This window comes from Gambusia affinis, linkage group LG21 (genome assembly GCF_019740435.1).
Source record: "Gambusia affinis linkage group LG21, SWU_Gaff_1.0, whole genome shotgun sequence".
Taxonomy (NCBI): Eukaryota; Metazoa; Chordata; class Actinopteri; order Cyprinodontiformes; family Poeciliidae; genus Gambusia; species Gambusia affinis.
The window spans coordinates 7427039-7447888 of NC_057888.1; the positions used below are offsets into that span (position 1 = coordinate 7427039).

Genomic DNA, 20850 nt, shown 5'->3' on the forward strand with positions numbered 1-20850 from the left:
AATACAGGCTTTCATAGCTTTGGCTTTAAAGTGTAAATCTTGTATGTTCCAGTATAGCGGAGCATATGGGCATAAACACACAACAGTTGTTGTTTTTTCTCAATAGAAAGAATCTGCTAAACTACAGACCTGTACGAATACATGTTTATTCTAAAGTCAACTCTCTCAGATTCACATTAAAGAGTGTAAAGATGTTATTACTTCAGCATGACCTGAAGTTAAAATGGTTCAAAGCAGCTCAAACACAAACACAAAAAACACACAAAAGAAATAAATGCACGTCTGTAAACTTTCACTGAAGCATTTTAAAATTATTTCCCTGCTAATAAAAAGTGATTTCACATTGTACATCAATGTCAGGTGCCTTGGCATCCTGCTTACCAAAGCAAAGTTTGTGCCTCTGAATAATTCATCCTGGTCATTATCAATGAATTATTAAAGGACTCCTCCAAGCGTATTTAAGCAAAAATCTATGAGGCTGCCATCTCGTTGTGCCTCATAAGTGACGTGCAGCATATGCGATGCAGCGCCAGATGTGTGAACGCCACGAGGATGAGGGGCGACTGCAGACTTGGAGCACTCTCAGCTTCTTCGGGTCCCATCATCTCCACTGTGATGAGCATTTCTTCATCATTCCCAGTGGAGGCTATTTACTTAGTAGATTGAAAGACTAATGGAAGCCGTTCTCCAGTGGTCCAGCCTCTGGATCCACATTATTCGTCAGATATTAGGTCACGGCTCAAACACGACTTAAGGATTTCAACCAGGCTCATTTATCCTGCAGTGATAAATCTTTGACTAAGGCTTCATACAGTAGTCTAAAAAAGGTTTTTAAGATAGTCTTACTAAAAAGAAACCCCAAAACAGTATAGAGACAATTAAAAAAATAAGCCATGAGATTCTTTGGTGTAGCCCTGTCATAATAACATGTTCTGCTCGATGATAAATTGTCCTCATAATTACTGCAATAAATATTTGCATAGTGAGACCATTTCCAAATATTTTGATAATGGCATAATAATGGAAGTTCACCCTCTCACCCTCTCTGGAAGATATTTTAAATTTCCAACATAATCCACAAAAAACAATAAATAAAATTGAAATGAAATAATACACACAACTGAAACCACCAAAAGTGCTTTGAGTGATCAAAATGATTGTAAAAGCACTATAGTTCAGTCCATTTTTACCATTAAAACGTAATTGCACGGTCTTGTTGACGGTGCTACAACAGGCATTTAAAGTTAATTTTCATTTGGGATGCAGATACCAAATTTTAAAAAATATCCTAAACGTATCTGGACAGTTTATAAGCTTTGTCTGTTATAAGCAGATCAAGAATGATAGTATTTAAGATCTGGACTTGATTCCCTGAATAATTTTAGATAATTCAACATTGAAAAGTTTTTGCTTTGGTGGACGTTCAAGAGGCCAGTTACAGCTGATATGAACATGTGAAACTAAGGTTAGAGTTGGTCTAACTGAGAAATAGTTTTTTCTAAAGTAAAAATTATCTCTTGAATTCAGAAAAAATAAAGACAATGTTAAAAAAAAGTGACAAATAAACAGACCTTAAGCTGGTGAAGCTCATGTTCAAATTGCTAAATCTGTATTCAGCAAAACCAAAATAAATCCTGGTTAACATGTGTTTCAGTTTCAGCCTTTCTTCATGCAGAAAAGAGAAATCTGTGCATAAGTTAAAACTGGATATAAAACAGGTAATCGTGCTAGTTGATCATATAAGGAATCATCAGGTGACTTTCTTGAAAATAAACTGAGCCAAGGGTAAAAAAAACAAACAATATTCCCTGCATCTTGTTTATGATTTAGTTCTTTCTGTTAACATACATTCTTTGCTTTTCAATTCATTTCAGGAATGTTGTTTGTAGAAAGTACACATTTCATTTTCTCCAACTCTGACAGCCAGAGGATTTTACTTTGGACATGTTTGCTGTAAATGATATTGAGAGAAAGCGATGCGGCTCATATTCAGCGTAAAGCATTAATCCTGTTTACTGAAAGAGAAAAACTGGCTGGTAAAGATTTGTGCAGACCAAAATGGTTTATAAGATGTTTTCCAGGGCACCAGTAAACATAAACTAAACACAATGTCCACAACAAGTTGATCAATGGTGACTTCTTGTTTTTTATTAAATTCAGTGGAACTATAGCGGCCTTTGAAATGAGTTTACATGGAGTTTAGGAGAATCGACTCTGACAAATAACATTTATCTGAATAAAACCGAGTTTTTAAAGGCAGTAGCTGCCTGCTGACAGGCTGAGCCCCAGTGATTTATAAGCCCCTGCCAAAGGCCAACGCATCAGGAAAATGAAACTTATGTTCATCGTACATAACAAACGCCACTTTGGATAGTTTAATAAACCACAGAAATGACAGTCAACAGGAAGAAATAAAACAATCATTCAAAAGCTGTCCGCACAGAACGTCTATAAAGTTAGATCACCTTCAAGGATTTTGAGGGTTGACCAAAGTTACAAACATTGTTACTACTATTTTACATTATTGTTATGTTTTGTTTTAAATACAGTCTTTTTAGATTTGGGTGACCATCTCACTCCCTTACAAGTAGTTTGAATTATTATTTTTGCACTCAACACTCTGTTTATTTGTCAAACTTTCACTGCCAGCAATCAATTTTTTTGTTGTTTTCACACAAAAAAATTGTGTGAAAATTTTAATTTATCTGAATTAAGATAAACTTAATTCAGATAAACCATTAAGTTTATCTGAATGGTTCAGATAAACTTAATGGTTTATCTGAACCATTAAGTTCAGATAAAACTTAATGGTTAGAGTATCAATATATTTTGCGACAAACATTTAGTTGAAAGTACTGATGTAACTATGGTGAGCTGGTGTTAAAAACACTCTTGTTTTTCTGTGAGTTGCGTTGGACACTTACTGCTGACCAGCTGCCCCACGCTGAGAGCCGAGGAAGATGAGGAGGTGGAGGAGGAGGAAGAGGCCTGGTGCAGAGGACTCTGTCTGTGGGGCATGTGGAGCAGGTTGGCTTGAGACGACACAGGGCCCGTCTGACCCTGCTGAGCCTGAGGCAGCTGGACACACAAACACAACACGATGTGTCGGCAGGTTGCGGTGCAGATAAACCTTACTCCTGTTAACTACCATCATCATAAAAACAATTTACAATAATAATGCCATTATGGTACTAAATTAGCCACTTAGATGCTGAATATAATGAGCGCTACCCTGTACTTGATAATGATGATGATGAATGTAGTTCCACTGGGTGAGTATTTCTATCCATGTTGTGCTTTTTAACCACTTTTCTCTACAGAGAAAACCCAGTTAAAGAAATAGGAAAGGAAGCACTTGACAATTAATCTTGTTTTCTTCTCATCAGTCTTGTGGTGACGCCTTTAACAGGAGCCTGAATGCGGGTAGAAAACGTCTGGACGCAGCAATCCTCGTATGAAACATAATTCATGAAATGCCAGCTATGTGCACTGATGGCAAAAACTGATGTATTTTCATGTTTTATGCACATTTGAGTTGCTTTTACAAGATCAAGACGGCATGTCTTTACTTTAGAAGCAAAAAAAAAAAAAACTGTCTAAACCATAAACTGGGCTGGTTTCTCTTCTCCTCTTTTGCCATTAATTATTTTCTCTGTGGCATGTGTTTGTTTGGATGGTGGTGGTGGAGGGGTGTCAGCAGCGATGCACACACTGTCAAGACTGTTGACAGGCTCGGAGAATTATCTAGCTTCACTGGAAATATTCTAGACTGTAGGCTCTGACAACCGTAAATTATGCCCGTGGAACAATGTGTACACGTCGGCTTTGAAGTGCAGACACGAGCATAAACATTATTACAAATGCATTAATTCATTCAAGAGTATGATCTGCCGTTTCGGGTGTCACAATTAGGTGTCCATCTTCAGAAAGAGTTCATCCATTCTGCACTGCAGAGGCCTTCAATGTGAACCTTTACCCTGTAATTCTGCTCTGACATCTTCATTATCAAGTCAATAACATTTCTAGCATCCATGCATCAGCGGGTGTGCATCTTATGCAGCATATAGATTGAAAAGTTGGGAGGGGAAGGTCTTCAAAAAACACAAAAATGCAAGTGCTTCATCCAGCCTGCATAAAACAGTAAAAATAGTTGTTTGGGTCAAAGAGGACAAACCAGGAGGCTTTAAAATATTTCTAAGGGAAAGGAGAGATGAAAAACATAAGCAGGAAGGTGGGAGCTTTAACTGAGGTGATGAAAAGTGTTTTTACCGTTTAGTTTTTTTTGGGTTTTTTTGGGAAGTCTGCAGAGTTTTATAAGTTTCAGTGAGACTCCACAAATATTATACTGACAAATATGCACAGACACAAGTTGAAAAAGCCAAGCACTCTTCTTTTTCACCAAAAAACATTTTTATAGGTGAAATGATGCAAATAAGTGTGTAGGCAGGGAATACAGTTTCCTGCAAAATGGTTATTTTCACAATAAAACCACAAAACTAGCCAAGTATTGCATAATTCTGATATGTTGTTTTCAAAATCTCTCCAAATAAAAATCTAATTTACGATTACAGTTCCACTTCCCCTCCAAATTTACAATGTCGCTGAAGGAATCCACTGTAAAAAATATTGTGGATTTTTACACAATATTTTGTAATTTTGTGTAAAAATTACACAAACTTTTACACAAAAAAATTATTATTTTATATCAACAAATGCTTAATTTGTTGATATTTCATTGTTTTCAAAGTTTTACAGCTTCCTGTCTCCCTGTTTGATGAGAAACGTTCTGCTCAGCTTTATTTTAGTGACACCACGATCTATTTAGTTGTTGAAATTGTACATACCAACTAGCTGTTAAGGCATTTTTTAGGTGAAATAAAACACTGGCTACATTGTAAAATAAAATCAGAATGGAAAAACAAGATTTGGGGAAAAGTTGGAATAGATTAGAGTGAACAGTGGGCAATAACTTGAATAACAAAGCAATTTATTTACCCAAACACAACACATGGGTCTGTGAAAACTATTTAGTTGATTTGTTTGTTACAGTGGCTTAGGACACAGACTAATTCTTATCGCCATGTGATTAGCCTGTGATTAGCGTAGCTCAACTGCATACATCTCTATTCTTGGTGCTATTCAACTTACTTATCAACTTAAAGTCAGAATTATTGAACTATAAATTGCAAACAACTATTTATCGCAGTTTCTCCTTTGTGAAGAGTTGTTCTTTGTGCAATTAAAATTTACATGTAAATGTTAATTATTATGTAACCTCCAGGTTTTTTTATTTTAAATAAACCTGAAACAATTACTAAAAAATTTATTGACGGCACAACAAAAGGAAAATTTCTATCATCTACTGATTGTGGACAAAATGCTCAATATGACATGAACAAAATGACTGTGAACTCTGGTAGGATATTTTCTAGTTTCTAGTGTAAAATTTTAGTACATTTAAAATAAGACAAAACTAACTTTTCAGCAAGATTTAGGAGCTTGTTTATAATTCCTTAATATTGATGAAGAAGTGTTATTTCTACTGGCAGAATATGTCACTACTGACTAATAATTTTTCATCTATAATTATTGACTTAAAACAAGCTCTTTTAACTTTCTAAAAAGTTACATGGAAGTTACTTTTGTCTTATTTCAAGTGTACCAAGATGCTTTAAGTTGAAACTACACAAAAAATACTTTGTAAGGTTTTGTGTTTTTGCAGTGTATGAAATGACTTAATGAATGTTTTTGCAAGGAACAGCGCTTTTAAATTCAGGCCAGAATCATGAATAAACAAAAAACTCCACTAGGTGTTGCTCATTCCACAGTTTTAAAACCTGCCCTTGATCAGTTTTGGGAGTTTACGAGCGTAACCGGCTGCTCTGCAGGCGAGCCGCTTTCACGCGTGTGTTAGCGTGTTCCTACAGGAGTGTGTATGTTACCTGCTGTCCGGGCTTGATTGGTGACAGCGTGATTCCCTGGGTGTTGATGACAGGCAGGATCTGATTGCCGATCACCGTGGCGATGATCTGGCCTTGAGCGTTGGTCAGAAGCTGAGGCGTAATTGGCTGTACCTGCAGTGCTGGGTTGCCACCCCCTGATTGGCTGGAGGGCCCTGCAGAGTTGGGCATCAGTGGGATTGTTCCAATTATCTACAAAGGGGGGCAGAGCGGAGACAAAATCAGCTGGATGGTTTTAAAAAAACAGAAAGATCAGAGAAGCTAAACGCTACTGGAGGTATCAAAGAAAATGAATTTATTTTTTTTTAAATCACAAATGAGTTGGACATTTAGAGCATTTAATGAGGCTAATCAGAGCACATTGGTTCAGAGCAGTGGGACTTTGAGAGAAAAAGATGCAGAAGTGTCCGCTGATCATCTGTCACTGATGTGGTTTTACAGGCTGGAGCAAGTGAAGCCAAAGCAGACTGCTGGGAGCGCACCGCAAAGGTCAGCGCTGAATACCTGTGTGTGTGATGGTGCACACCACTGACTGTATTATCCATCTCCAGGCTGACATCAGCAAGGATGTGTGCGCTTGAGAGTGTGTGTGTGTGTTGAAGTGTTTTTGTCTGTTTCTGGAGTGAGGCTGCTGAGAAACACAGACCCCGATTTCGCCCAGGAATAAGTGCAAAGAAACAATAAGAGGGAGAGAAGAAGAAGAGAGAGACAGGACCTTGTGTCTCTAATCCAACTCTCAGGGTCCCAGGGGTACTTCAGCCCCCTCCCCACCCGACGCTCTCCTCTCCTCTCTTCAGTGGCTGTAATCAGGAAGGGCAGATCAAAGGGGGTGGCAGAGTGTCACTGCAACGTTTTAGCTCTCAGAGCTGCCAGAGTGTAGCCGGGAGTGGCGCTTTAGGGGGGACTTAGCGCCTCTTCACTATGATGAAGGTTAATGTCATCTGGGGACTGGTTCTGGGCAGCGGCCGTCACGCGGGCCCCCCTGCTGGCAGTGCTCCTCCACCACGCCTCATTACACCAGAGAGCTGTTCCACACGGATGAGGCGCCGTCGTTTTAAATTCTGTTGTTTGGAAACAAGGCGAAAGCTGCTTGTGCTAAAAAATGGCAAAGTCTTGGACTTGTTCTCTTTCAGTTCAAGGCTCTCTGCCAGCACAAAGAATACGGCCCTCCTCCTCCTCTCGTGTATTTGACATAATAGGGAGGGATCTGTGCAGGAAAGGTGGGCCGATGATGTGTAATTCATCCCTGCCACGGCTCATTTGCTTATGTTGCTTCGCATTAGGGAACAGATAATTTATCTCTCTCTCCCTCTTTCTGCTCCGGCTTTACAAACTCCCTGTAATGCGCTCCTGCCACTTAGCATATTTTATTGCCCCGCCTGACGCCCGTGTCTCCAGAGTCCCACACTGATCCCACTTTGCATGCCACCGTGGCACAGAACTTGTTCCGCTCAATTATTCATCATCATTGGACTAAGTGGTTGTTCTATAAGCATAATAAAGGAGCAGGAACCTGACAGCTCTGTGCTCGTCCCAAACGTGCTGAGGCCCCTACATCTGAATATCCACACAGATGTTTTATGGCGGCGTCACCCTGCTCCAGTTAGGCTGGATTTCTAAGAGGAGGGACCTGTCAGAGTTTGTTAGGAAGGCTGTCTTCACCTCATTGTTTCTGCAAGTTAGGACTTTTAAAGACATTTGTGAATTAAATTTTATGTTTTTGTGAATTTAAAAAAAAATGATGACTTTCTTACATAATGGCTTACTTTTCACTTAATTTTCAAACTAGTGGTGCGCCATATGAAATGTTTCTCACGATATTTTGTGGCACTATTATAATAACTGTATGGCTGTAACTGTGTGTCACAGCAATTATAATCCCACCAACACAAGTAATGCTCTTGAAAAACATTCCTATTTGTCAGATGCTTCTATAAGACATCAGTCACATAAAGTGAGATTTGTATCACTAAACTTATTGATACACCTTTACTGGATAAATAGTGGAAAAGAGTAGCAAAAATAACAATAAAGACAATACTGAGAATTTTTGGGGTTTTTCAAACATCATAAATCCCAGGTTCTCTATCAGATCCAAATCGATCAGAAATGTTAATACTGGTAATTGCTGGTAAAATTAAAAGAAAAATTTAAATCTAAGAATACTTCAGAATCAGAATTAGCTTTATTGACTGAGACTTTAAGAATCTAAGTTTGACTTTTCAAACACTAACAGCGAGAAGACATTAAGTACCCATATGAATCCTGGATGGAGGAAAGATAAAGGAAAGGGCAGCATAGCTTTACATGCTTTACAAACCTCGTTAAATATACAGTCTTTTCATCATGATGAAAACTTTAATTTAATCCCATTAATACATTTAAGGGAGACAATTTCATTCAGACAATAAACATTACATTCATATGTACTGATTACGCACAAGGCATGATCTTGTTAAGTTAAATTTAATAAAATCAATAAATTAAGCATACAGGAAGCATCATTTGTAAAGGTTGATGTTAAAGAAGCTTAACACACCCTAAAACATGAATGACTTAAATCAATGGTTTGAATGTTGGTAGGACTTTTAATTTAAAGCAAAAAAGCACAATTGCATTGTTTAAAATGATATATTGTGACACGAACAAAAACATTTAAAAACACTGTAATGTCTCATGTTTTATGCTGCCAAGAATAATCTACTAAAGGATATAAACTTTGTTTTGTCAGAATATTCACTTCCATTATCTGAGGATTAAGATGCCCTTTTGTTTTCTCACAGATAATAAGAAATATTTTAGATTCGTTAGTGATTATAGTACATTTGAGATTTCTACTCTCCTTGACAAGCATAAAATATAATGTTTGCTAAGAGCTGAAGGACTGATAGCCATTGAGATGATCAGATTATATTTATCAAAAAGAATTGAAAGGATTTTTTAACCCCCACCTGAATAAAGTGCAAAGGGGCAGGAGAAAGGACAGCACCAGGAGTAGGATGAAAACCACCACCAAGCGATATTATGCTAAGAGACTGTTTCTCTCTTTTACATGTTCTTATTCTAAATCTGTAGTACATTTTGACAGCCAGCAGGAAACTCTCTTCAGGGAATTTGATTAAAGCATGGAGTAATTTCCATCTCCAAATACCTGATTGTGGGTTTCTGATGCAGCAATTTCCTCACACAACTATTTCATAAATAAGCAGCCTCCAGGACCTCTCGCTTATTCTTTGCTAAGTAAATCTCCTTACTTATCGTCCATGTTTTTGTCTGTTTTTTCACTTCCTGTGTTTGCCTCAGCTCCGGTTCATAGGATGGCATGTGTGAGAGACGTGCCTCTCTCCATCCAGCAGAACTCATTAAGATTATGCTGCTCTTGTTTCCAGAGAAATGTCATCTCATCTCTCCAGCCGGGGCAATCTGTGTCTTTAGCCATGGTCGCCAGGCAATATCTCTGCCCATTTTCTCTCCTCCACTGTTCATGCGGTGAATTGGGACCCAAGAGGGGAAAATGTTTGGAAAGTCAACACACAAGTTCGCACTGCAATTTTAAGCTTAAGTCTGCTCTCAAATTCTGAGCAAATTAAAAAATAAAACAGCTGCCTTGCAGGGATGCCTCGAAGAGAGTATGCTTCCTGATTCTTACTCTCCTTTTAGTAATTTTAGAAGGTTAAAAATCTAAAATGTGAATTATTTCTTTTAAAATAAAAAAAACCCTGAGAACTTGAGCTGCACTTGTTTTATTCAGAACATGGTGAGCATTTTAATTACAACAGTGTGGTCAGATAATCATAATTTTATACACTTTTTCAAATTTCCATTTCACATTGTTTGCCAGTTTTTTTTTACAGTGAAAGAGAGAAATTCATTTTGAATTTACAGATGATACTTCTGTAGTGATCAATGTTTAATCTGCAAAAATAATATCAAAAACTTCCAGAGGATAGATGGATGAATAGGTAGTTGAAGGACAAATGGATGGATAGATAGATGATGGACAGATGGGTGGACGGATGGATGGATAGATAGATGATGGACAGATGATGATAGATAGATGATGGACAGATAATGATAGATAGATGATGGACAGATGGATGATAGATAGATGATGGACAGATGATGGATAGATAGATGATGGACAGATGGATGAATAGATAGATGATGGACAGATGATGGATATATAGATGATGGATAGATAGATGATGGACAGATGATGGCTATATAGATGATGATAGATAGATGATGGACAGATGGATGAATAGATAGATGATGGACAGATGGATGGATAGATAGATGATGGACAGATGGATGAATAGATAGATGATGGACAGATGGGTGGACGGATGGATGGATAGATGATGGATGGATGAATAGGTGGATGACTGGATGAATGAATAGCTGGATCCATGGATGGATGCATAGATAGATCAATGGAAAGACTGATGAATAGATGGATGAATTAATGAGTGAATGAATGGATGGATGGATGATGGATGGATGGGTTGATGGATGGATGGGCTTGAGTACTGTTGGGTGGATGGATGGATGAATGGATGGATGATAGAAGGATGGATGGAGCAAATATTTTGCGTTGTACTGAAAAATTTCCAACGTAAGAAAAACAGACCAAAGACCACAAATGGCCCCCGGGCCACACGCTCCAGATCAGCTTGTGTTGGAGTTTAACTTCACCTGTTGTAAGAGTCAACCTGTGAGTGTGTTGTTTCAACATAAGTAGAATTATCTGCCCCAAACCTGACTATAGGCCGCAGAGAATAAATAAGAGGAGATATTCATGCACAAAGCTGAGACATGCAGGGATAAGGTTGTTTCAACTGGTTTTGCTCAGTTTAGAGAGGAAATAGGCCTTCAGTATCTCTGTTGCAAATACAGAATTAATTGCATGCAAAACCTGAAGGAAAAGAAAGATTTTACATTGGAAAGAAGAGAGAAAAAATTGTGATTTGTAAAAAAGAAAAAACGTATCTTTAAAGTGAGAGTGACTTAATAATTGTGGCTTTTATCCACAGTCTTAATCACTGCTGTAGAGGCTGTGAGAATAAAAGAGCCTCATTGATTTTCCTTGGAGAATAAAAAAAAAAAAAAAAAAAAAAAACTTGGCCAATATAATTAAGGTTTAAAAACTGAACTCCAAAGGCCCTTCAGTCTTGACACTTTTCAAGGTTCTCAAAGCTCTTGCTTATGAAAAGGCCTTTTGACAGCACAGTAGAGGAAATTAAGTGAACAAAGACGACACACCATGGTTCAGATTCAAGGAAAAGTGATTGTTTACACGTGGAGCGCAAGGAAGAGAGAGATGGCCCTCTGAATTGTAATAAAACTACACCTTGAATGAATAGAAAAAGACCCTGAAATAAGGTACAAACTTTAATTTGCCTTATGTGAGTTGTGTATAGTATCCTCCATTCAGGGGAAGGGAGGGGCAGGACCTTCTGATAGGGGAGTGGATATTTCAGAGTCCTCGGTCTGAATAATGCAGTGGAATAATGAGGTGGGGAGCAATGGCTGTACCCCAGGGCTTTGACCATCTCTGTGACCTGATTATGTCAGGAAGTGTCAGCCACCAAGACGCTACAAAAGCACAGAGCATGCCGTCAAGTCCATATCCTCAGTGATCTGTTCCCAGCGCTCCAGGCACCTTGTGAGCCAGAGAAGTCCATACTGTCTCATTAGCCATGTTTAGGATCAAGCTCTCCTTCTCGGACAATACTTCCCTACGAGGTCAAACCAGTGAACGCACCCCTGAAAGGTCTGATTTAAAAACAATCAATTTACATGTGTTTTATCACTCTAAAATGTCTCAAGCTGGATTAGTGTTGTTTTGTTTTTGCAAAGTCGACATGATGAGGACAGTGCAAGTGTAACACAACAAAGCAGCGGTTATTGTAAATAACAGAAAGTGGCATAAAAGGGCACAATGTCCACACAGTCCCGCTTTAATGTGAGCACTGTGCACCTGAGATAAGATGATTCATTAGATAGAGCCGAACAATGACAAGCATCATCGTTCAAGCCTCTGGCTACTGATGGAACAATTTTGCAGCCACCCTTAAATATGACAAGGTCAGCGTTTTACTCCGACAGGCGCATGCGGTTAAGAGAGGGAAGGGTTTGTTTATTCCCAAAATGCTTAATATATGGAGAGGTGGCAGCCGGACTGTGGACAAACAGCTTCAAGGCAGCACAGAGACTCACCACGAGAAATCAATGATAAAAGATCAGGAATGCAGTATGGATGCTTCGTGATGAGCTGGACGGTAATAAAGTGTATAACAAGATATTTTTGGTGCTTTAACTGTTTTATTTAAGAAGTATTTACATCGCCTTGTAAAACTGAACTTTTCCACGTTAGAAAAACAGACTTTAATATAGTTTATTGGGATTTTAACAAAGGAAGGAAAAAGATACTTTATTTTGCTTTACCAATAAAAATATGAAAGGTTATCTTGTATTTGTATTCAAACCATTTTACCTTGACATCAATCCAACGCTCCATCATTTCGTAGCTAGAAGTCAGCTGTACATAAGGAATACTAATCATTTTCTCCTGGATTCCGACTTTTTCTTGTGATTGTTTTTCTTTGCAATAAAAATCAGTAATTTTTGGCGCTACTTATAATTTTTTTTCTCATTGAACCCCTTCCAAAATCTACATATATAAAAAAAACTGATAAGAAAAGTAATAACAAACTTATAGACTGGACAGACAAACATTTTTATTTTTAAAGAACTTAAGTATATTCCTTTTTGATACTTACCATATTGATCACAGGATATAACTGGACATTGAGACGTACTGCCATCTGCAGGTGGCATCACTTAAACCCAATGTTTTTGACCATTTTTGCAGAAAACTTTCAGTAAACTCAAAACTATGCTATAGCGCAAAAAGATAAAGTCAGGATTTGTGTTTTTTTTTTTTTGTGAATTTTCACAATTACAAAATTGTAAAACATATAAAGAAATTGACAAGTGAAAACAAAAACCTGTGTTAATTAAAACCAAGAAAATGTAACTGACAGGTCAGGGTTCGAAGAGGAAAGCAGCCAAGAGGTCTGTGCTAACTCTGGAGGAGCTGCAGACTTTCACAACTCAGGAGTCAGGGCTAGATTTAACAAATTTATTCTTTGTACAAGAAAATTATTTGTGTGATTTTCTATCAAAATGTTTGCTATATTTAGCCAAGTGTAATAAATTAGATAAAAATGATTTGGGTGCAGCCAAGTTGCCTTTTCAGTAAAAGTGTCTGGATAAACATGGTTCCAGTTATAAAATCTTGGTTATAAAAAGCTGAACATTTTTCCAATGTAAGAAAATCAGGTTGCCAAATTTATCATCTTTGAATTGCAGTTGGGAATCAGACAAAACCAGTCATAGGGCCACCAAAAGTCTCTGGGTTGCATTTTGGACACCCTGGCTTAAAAGAACTTCAATAAAAATTCAACATTTTCCATCCTCTTTGCAATTATTCACTTCTTTAATTGAATCATTTCAATAAAAAACAACAAGGCTTTGGGTATTTTAATTAAAAATATGCAGAACTTCAGGGGCATATTTTTGTACGGCTCTATAATCGTGTATTACACTCACCTGTCCTTGTGCGTTTGTGACAAGCTGCCCGGTGGCACCTTGCAGGTTTGAGAGGGTGTTGCCAAACACCTGAGAGCCAGCGATGGATCCCATGGCGGCTGCTGCTGCCACCGCTGCCTGGCTGGCCAGGGGGTTCAGCTGCAGAGAGCAAAATCATCATTTATCATAAAAACATCTGCTCTTTTTTTTTTTTTATCACATATTTAGACTACAATACAAGTTCCTGAAGAGGTTAGCAAACCAGCTTCATACTTCTGTTTTGCTGCCCAGGGCAGAATAAGCGAACTGCTACGAGGTCCAGCAGAGAGGGCCACGCAGTTTATCAAATGTTTCCCAGAGGTTGGTGCTCCTGGACCCAGTGGGAGGCTCCAGGGTAGGGAGGAGCAGTGAAAACTGGAGGGAGGCTGTGAATAAGTGGCCATTTTACCACTCTAAGTGCTTTCTCTGGCCTCTGGGGCTCCCCACAGGCTGAGTCTAGTCCTTCGACACGCAGCAATGGCCCACCCGCTCGCTGCTCTCACAATAGAGCCAGGCAGCAAGGCTATGCATCACTGTATCGTCTGTCGCTTCAATAAACTTCGACTAAGAAATCCTCCTACTTCATAAGACTCTAACAGAGTGATACTGTTGAGGCAAAGGAAGGTTAAAATGATCATCTGCACACTGCTGTAATGGACTCATCTGGTTTGGCCTGTGGTGGCGGAAAGAGACTTCTTGCATTGAGAAGAGGCTGTAAAGCCCGCCACATTGCTCAGATTGCCCATATAAATCAAGCTAACCACTTATTAGGGGGCTGAAAATGCACTGCTGATTTGGTTGTACCATAGTGGAGCGAAGCCTTATTAGGCTGAGTAAGTAGATCAAAGAGTGAGAAGAGAAAGCAGACCTCCCGATTACTCAATAGAATAAAGAAAACTACTGTTTACTGGCTGCTGCTCGTACTGGTTGCCTACTTAACTTAACTGGGATGACTGAAAAGTTAAAACAGAATACATGCTTCCAGCTTTTCCAAACTCTCTGCATTCTGCTGAGAATTCAGCTTTCTTCAAAGATACAGATGCCATTTATTTTTTTTATTTTATCCCACCACCATATATTATTACACTTTCTGAAATCAAATGATGAAAAAATGCCACAGAGGGATCAATACTTTTTCATCGACAGTAAAGGTTAAGCACATTAAGAATGACACTGCATTTGTCTTATGAAATCATATTTCATGTTGGTGGCCTCAAATTGGCCGTGATTGATAATGCCTCCTCTCGTCTGAAAGTCATCCAGTTTTTCCTCAATAATCGCAAGATTGTCTTTTATGTGTTTCAGTGGACGCCCTTTGGGAACGAAGAACATCTTGAATGTTGGAAAAAAAAAAAGAAAACTCAAATCTGAGTCATTCTGTTTTCTGTGTGGAAAGTAAAACTATGGTAAACTGTTAATAACTCATCTTACTGGGATTCAAAAGCAGAAACACTATAGACATTAAATGTTAGGAATTTCAAAGCAAAGCTCCAAGTTCATCACAGTTAGTTTTTTTTTTTTTCACTAAACTGAAACCACACAAAATATCACAAGCTGAATAATGAAGTTGCATCAAAACTAACATGTTGATATTATTTGGTGCAGAATGTTTTGGTGCAAAATTAGTAATTTTATGGATATGTATTAATTTCAGCTACTTGCTGAAATTAATAAGTTCTGGTCCCTAACAACCACAAATTCTGTACTGCAACTTCCAAAATGCCTTTGATTAATGTGGTAATCCATAAATAATACCAGTGATTCTATGTGACACCTGGTATTATTTTAATGCAACTTAAAATAAAGTGCATTAAAATATAATGGTAATTATATCTGATTTTTAGAATGGAAATGGAATTAATTATGGTAAAGCATTGAACTCCTACATTGTAATCATGAAAGCATCTCCTCATTTAAATTCTTAAGATGCAGTTATGCTAACATTGACTGAAACAGATAAATATTCTTTTCCTACAGAGCAACATGCTGAGAAGCTTTCTAAGGAGTGATCACATGAAACTGAGTAAGTTCTCCTCTTTTTTAAACAGAAATTAAAACTGCTGGCTGGCGACTAAAGGAGCTGTGTTAGTGAGAACACTGGTTCGTAAATGTTGTGATAGAGGAAGGAAAGCCAACACGCTCAGTTAGGCAGAGTTAAACAGAGGCCACATATCAACACACTGATAATGTGATCTGCTCAGGCGAGCACAGCCAGAGTCCCCCTGAAAATCTGCTTTGCTCTGTGTCATTACATGAGTGATAGGCTGTTGGAAAAGCCTTCAGATTTATTTGAAATATTATCATCATGTTTCATTCAATGATAGCCCTTCCAGGTGCTCTGTTATTCTGGTAAATCTTGGTGAAAAGAGAACAGGCTTTGTTGCCTCATCTCTGGCGCGGTGTAATATGGACGGCAGTTAGAAGGAGAGTCAGGAATAAGGAGAGGCAAGGCTGTGCTCAACACCTAAACAGGTGATTTTCCACCACGGTGACTCCTCTCAACGCCTCGGCAGGAGGCACAAAATGACAGAGTTGGGCTTGTATTTGTACTGATTGCATGTGTTGGAGGAGATAAACAGCGATCTTCCAGTTTGTGGAGCCTGCATGTTAACGATTGTATTTCTTTTCATTCACTGTGGCCATGAAAAGGATTTTTGGCTGTTCAGACCTCTCTGGACAATTCCTGTTAAGATCACAGGCAATTGCAGAATACATCAATGACATTTTGTCCTTTTGTGCAAAGAAATAGAGGCTGGACTGAAAAATTGGCTAGAAACGGGAATGAGGCGAATTTTAGTTTGATCGGTGGGTCAAAGACTCAAAAATCTTATTGTCAGATTAGTCAATATACCTTAATAATTACTGCACCAACAGAAACATGCTTCAGTATGGAAGTGATTCCTGAGGGAAGAAAACTCAGTGTTAAGTTGTTTCAGCTTCAGTGAGGTGTTTAAAATGAGGTTAGCGGAAGCACAGAGAGGAAATAAGTTAACTAAAAGAAAGCTGGATTTCAAGTTTTTCTATGTATCCTGACGTGGCTGTGCTTTATTCAAGATGTGTGAGAGAGCAAGACTTCCAACAGATAACAAGAAGGCTCTATAAAGACTTGTACTAGAGAGTAAAACTTTCAGCACAACTAAATTGTATAGATCAATCAATCCACAACTGATCTTTTAATTAAAATTGGTGGAACATGCTAGGTTTGGAAATTCTTCAGGATTTAGAAAATCCTGCTAACAGTCACAAGAGTATTTCTTATTTCTAATGCTAGCCACATTAACTGCAGTAGTCACTATTAAAGCACTAAAGACAGCTTTTAATTCAATTGTAACAATTTTCTTTTAAAATAAGAAATGTCTAGATATGAACTGTCTAACAGTTCACTCAGTGTGATTGCCTCCTCTCCTGACATCAATAGTTACTGAACAATAAGGCAAGAAAAAACTTCATATGAAAATATAAGAGCAATCCTGCACTTATATTTTCATTTATAATAATTGAGATAACTTGCAATCGGCTTTGAAAATCAACCACAAAATTATGATCATGGTATTACTGATTAAATAAATTCATTTAAAGTTGAATATTAGCCAGAAACTTTGGCAATGCAAACCAATATGTTGTTGGATGGAGTTGGACAGATTCAAAAGATCTGGTTTTCAGAGGAGTGTAAAATGTATTTACTTTAATCGTCAAAACTGTGTCAAAGTGGACCCAACTGGTTAAATTAACAGTCAGTACCACTCTTGTTTCTCCTTAGGAGGAATGTCCTTCATCTGGAACAACATGGGAGCTTTCCCAAACCCATCCCGGCCCACCATCCCTGTCTCCTTCCTGCTCTTTCCCACTCCAGAGTGAATGTAATCAGCTGTGACATGAGAAAACACGTTCTCTGTCTGTCAGAACTCTGCTAGTCCTCTGCTGACAGTCCTCTACTGACTTTCCTTCTCTAAACCCCCTGATCCCCTCCACTCCACCCAGCACACACACACACACCTAACTGCCTTCCCCTCCTCACATCCGCTGTGCTTATGAACATCAAAATGCCATTAGGCCCTCCAAAACACCTCTGGTCCCCTGGTTGGCGGGGCTTCACACTGAAGTTGTGCACTCCGAGCCCCACGAGCTCTGACTATTGCTCACCGGTGGGCCTCAGCTCCGGCCGCTGTGAGAAAATAAAACCCAAAAAGAGACATTCTGGAGGAAAAACACAGAGAAGTGAAAGACGGATGGAACAACTGGGGCAGATAACACCCGGCAGAATACAATAACGCTGCGTTGGGCGACAGTTGGAGGTTGTAATTGCTTAAGGCAGCGGAGAGGGATGCGGCGTGGAAGTGAAAGAGGCTGAGCTGGCATGTCGGGTGTTAATGGAGTGATGTCATATGAAAACTCCAGAATGACAGCTAGTTAACAGAGGGAGGTTTGGCTAATCAAATAAAATGCATTAACTCCAGGAAATGGCCGTGGCGGTCAGTCTCAGAAATGGCCGTGTCTAATGAGGTAAAATGCAAATGAAGAAGGAGAGGAGTCGTGAAAACGTTTAAACTAACTATAAAGGGATGATGGAGTGCAGGACAGTGGCCGTCAATCTCCCCACTCATTACCTTCACGCGAAATTAACCGGAGCTTTAATCATTACATAAAATCAGCTCCGGCCCATTTGTTGATAATTGTAAAGGAACAGTGGTTCAGAGTGAGTCCTTTGTCATCAATCACATCCTGCAGCATATTTCCTACAGTTAGGGAACACTGCAGGTAAAAATATGAAACATACCACACTATTCTCCTACTGGGGAATGATCTATAATGTTTAGCTGTTTCCAGATGTATTAAATCTGAAACTACTTGGTGATTAAGTATCCACAGGAAAGTGCTGACCATTTCAGCCTCATGAAGTGACATATCTGGTGCAGTTATTTCTGTACTACATTGGCGCTGGGTTGGAAATCATGGCAGGAACCACTGTAGCAGTAAATTTACTACTGCTCCGGCTATGATTATAAAGTAGCTACAAGGCTATGTTTATAGTCACAGTGAGAAAATGAGTCTTGAGATCACAATGTGGTTAAAATATGAGGTGTATTAGCATTTTTCAGCCTTTGTGTCCAGTATATCTTCTTTCAACCAGGCTGATTACATCCCATTTCTTTTGATTTTTGTGGAAATGGCGTCTCTTTTCACTCTGCTGTTGTTTGACATATAAATATAGCATTTGAATGACTTTAATATCCTTCTAATCAATGTCCAGTGATCTTTTGATGTCCTCAATTCAATATAGGAAGGGTCATCCATGCCGCAGCTTTATAAACACAATAAAGGTAAATGATTACTCCCCTCTGTGGTGTCCAAAAATACAGCCAGTAATGAAGAGAAATGGTAGAGTTTGAGTAGGAGGCCTGTCATGTGTCATTGGCCGACTCTAAGCTCGAAGATTAATCACGAGAGAGGGGCTCTGTGGCTAAGATGTGGTCACCCTTGATCGATAAATCCACCACACTCCCTTCCCTCCTCCGGTGGTTCTCTGCTTCACTGTCTCTCTCTTTATCTCCAAAAATACACCTCAAGCTAAATCAGCATAATGCCATGTACAGTTCCAGTGAAAAGTTTTCACACACACACACTTCATGGTAATGAAAGTCATACTATTTTTGTCTTTTAGTGATGTATGTTAACTGTTTTTATTTCCGAAGTGGAACAGTTGTACAACAGCTTCAGTGATTTTGAAAACGTTCACAGGCTCAAAAGTACATGCACACATTCCCACTTTCATTGAGTCAAACGTCCCTTTGTTGCATATCAAGCACGCTCTTTTTACAGCCTGTTAAAGTTCTGGTTTTAATTCTGGCTGGGTATTTGGCAAAACTTAAATTTAACAGGAAGGATTCTTTTCATAAATCTGTAGCTGCCCACAAAAACAAACTCAATGCTTTCTGGCCACAATAACAAAAGGAGTCAAAGTGACAATTTCAAACATCAAACCTAATGTATCGCAAATATATCAAAACGTTGCAAAGGAGTGTTTGGACAATAATTGTTGGCGAATATATTTTATGTGTTATGAACTTGCATTTTTCATGATAATGTAGTATTTAGCCAGGTAGACAGAATCTCAAAACAGCAGAATTTCATACTGGACACCAAGGAGGAAGAAAGGAAATAAGACACATAGTGACACTGCCATCACAATATTTACTAATGTTATTGTAGGACTTTTTAATATCATGCAGCCCTGACAATTTTCAAATACAGGTAAGAATTATACTTGTAGCATTCACAAAAAGAGGTAAAAGTAGTGCAGGTTAATTGTCAATAAAATGGCAGGAGAACAGCATAACTTCAGGTACTATATTCAAGTCATTTTTTAACATTGCAAGGTTAGAAAAATACTGCAGTCAGTTATTCCAAAATTGTGCAGCCCTAATTAGAGCTCTGTACCAGCTATCAAGCAAGGTGGGGGCAATATTATAGTGTTTGAGTGAAACTGGTGCATTGCACTTGGTTATTAAAATGACAAAGGAGGAAAACTACTTCCAAAATTCATCAACTTCATCTGAAATCAACAGCTAGATGGTTTTAAACTGGACCTGTTTTCAGCTATCAGCAGGAAATCATCATAATTAACATTAAGGCTTGAAAACATTAGTTTGTGTATAATTATTTAATTAATGTGTTTCACTTTTTCAATTCAGCTACTGAGATGAATGAACTTTTCAATAATATTTTAACTTTATTATCAAGACTTTAATTTTGACTTTGTGTGGATTACAGAAAAAGCACAATACGTTCAAACGTGTGTGCCCAGTTCTACTCAACATTATTGTCAATCTACCAAGAAAAACAAATAATGCAAAAAATAATTGAAAGCTCAAGATAAAGATAACTCTGTGTTTTATTGATTACTTCCCAATTTGAGGTATGCAGTTTACGAAAACATTCATCCTATATTCTATTTGAGTCTCTTGACCCTGTATTTCATACAGGGAATGAGGGAAATAAAATCAATAATCAGATATTAACAAGAAAAAATAGGAAAATGCTATGAACAAAATAAAACAGCTTTGGTCGAGTTCTTAAATCAAATAGCCCTCTGTAGATTGCAGGAATATATACCAAATCTAACCTCAGTTTAGCCCAGTTAAGACATAACGAAGAAGAAATTCTGATAATATCCTCCAGAGACCACAAATGGGACTTTTGACTTGGTCTACGAGGAGGGCATAATGTAACAACATTGCATTAAAAGGGTCTTTTTACA

General features: G+C 38.3%; 1 protein-coding gene across 5 annotated transcripts in view; it reads right to left on the bottom strand.

Annotated features, from left to right (window-relative positions):
• pou6f2 (POU class 6 homeobox 2) overlaps positions 1-20850 on the bottom strand; it is a 94435-nt gene that overhangs the window by 9387 nt on the left and 64198 nt on the right. For all 5 annotated transcript variants that reach the window (XM_044104265.1, XM_044104270.1, XM_044104267.1 and 2 more), the window contains 3 exons: positions 13575-13712; positions 5943-6152; positions 2925-3078 (listed from right to left, as the gene is read on the bottom strand). In XM_044104265.1, the coding sequence (XP_043960200.1) occupies positions 2925-3078; positions 5943-6152; positions 13575-13712 (502 nt within the window). The remainder of the gene's footprint in view (positions 1-2924; positions 3079-5942; positions 6153-13574; positions 13713-20850) is intronic.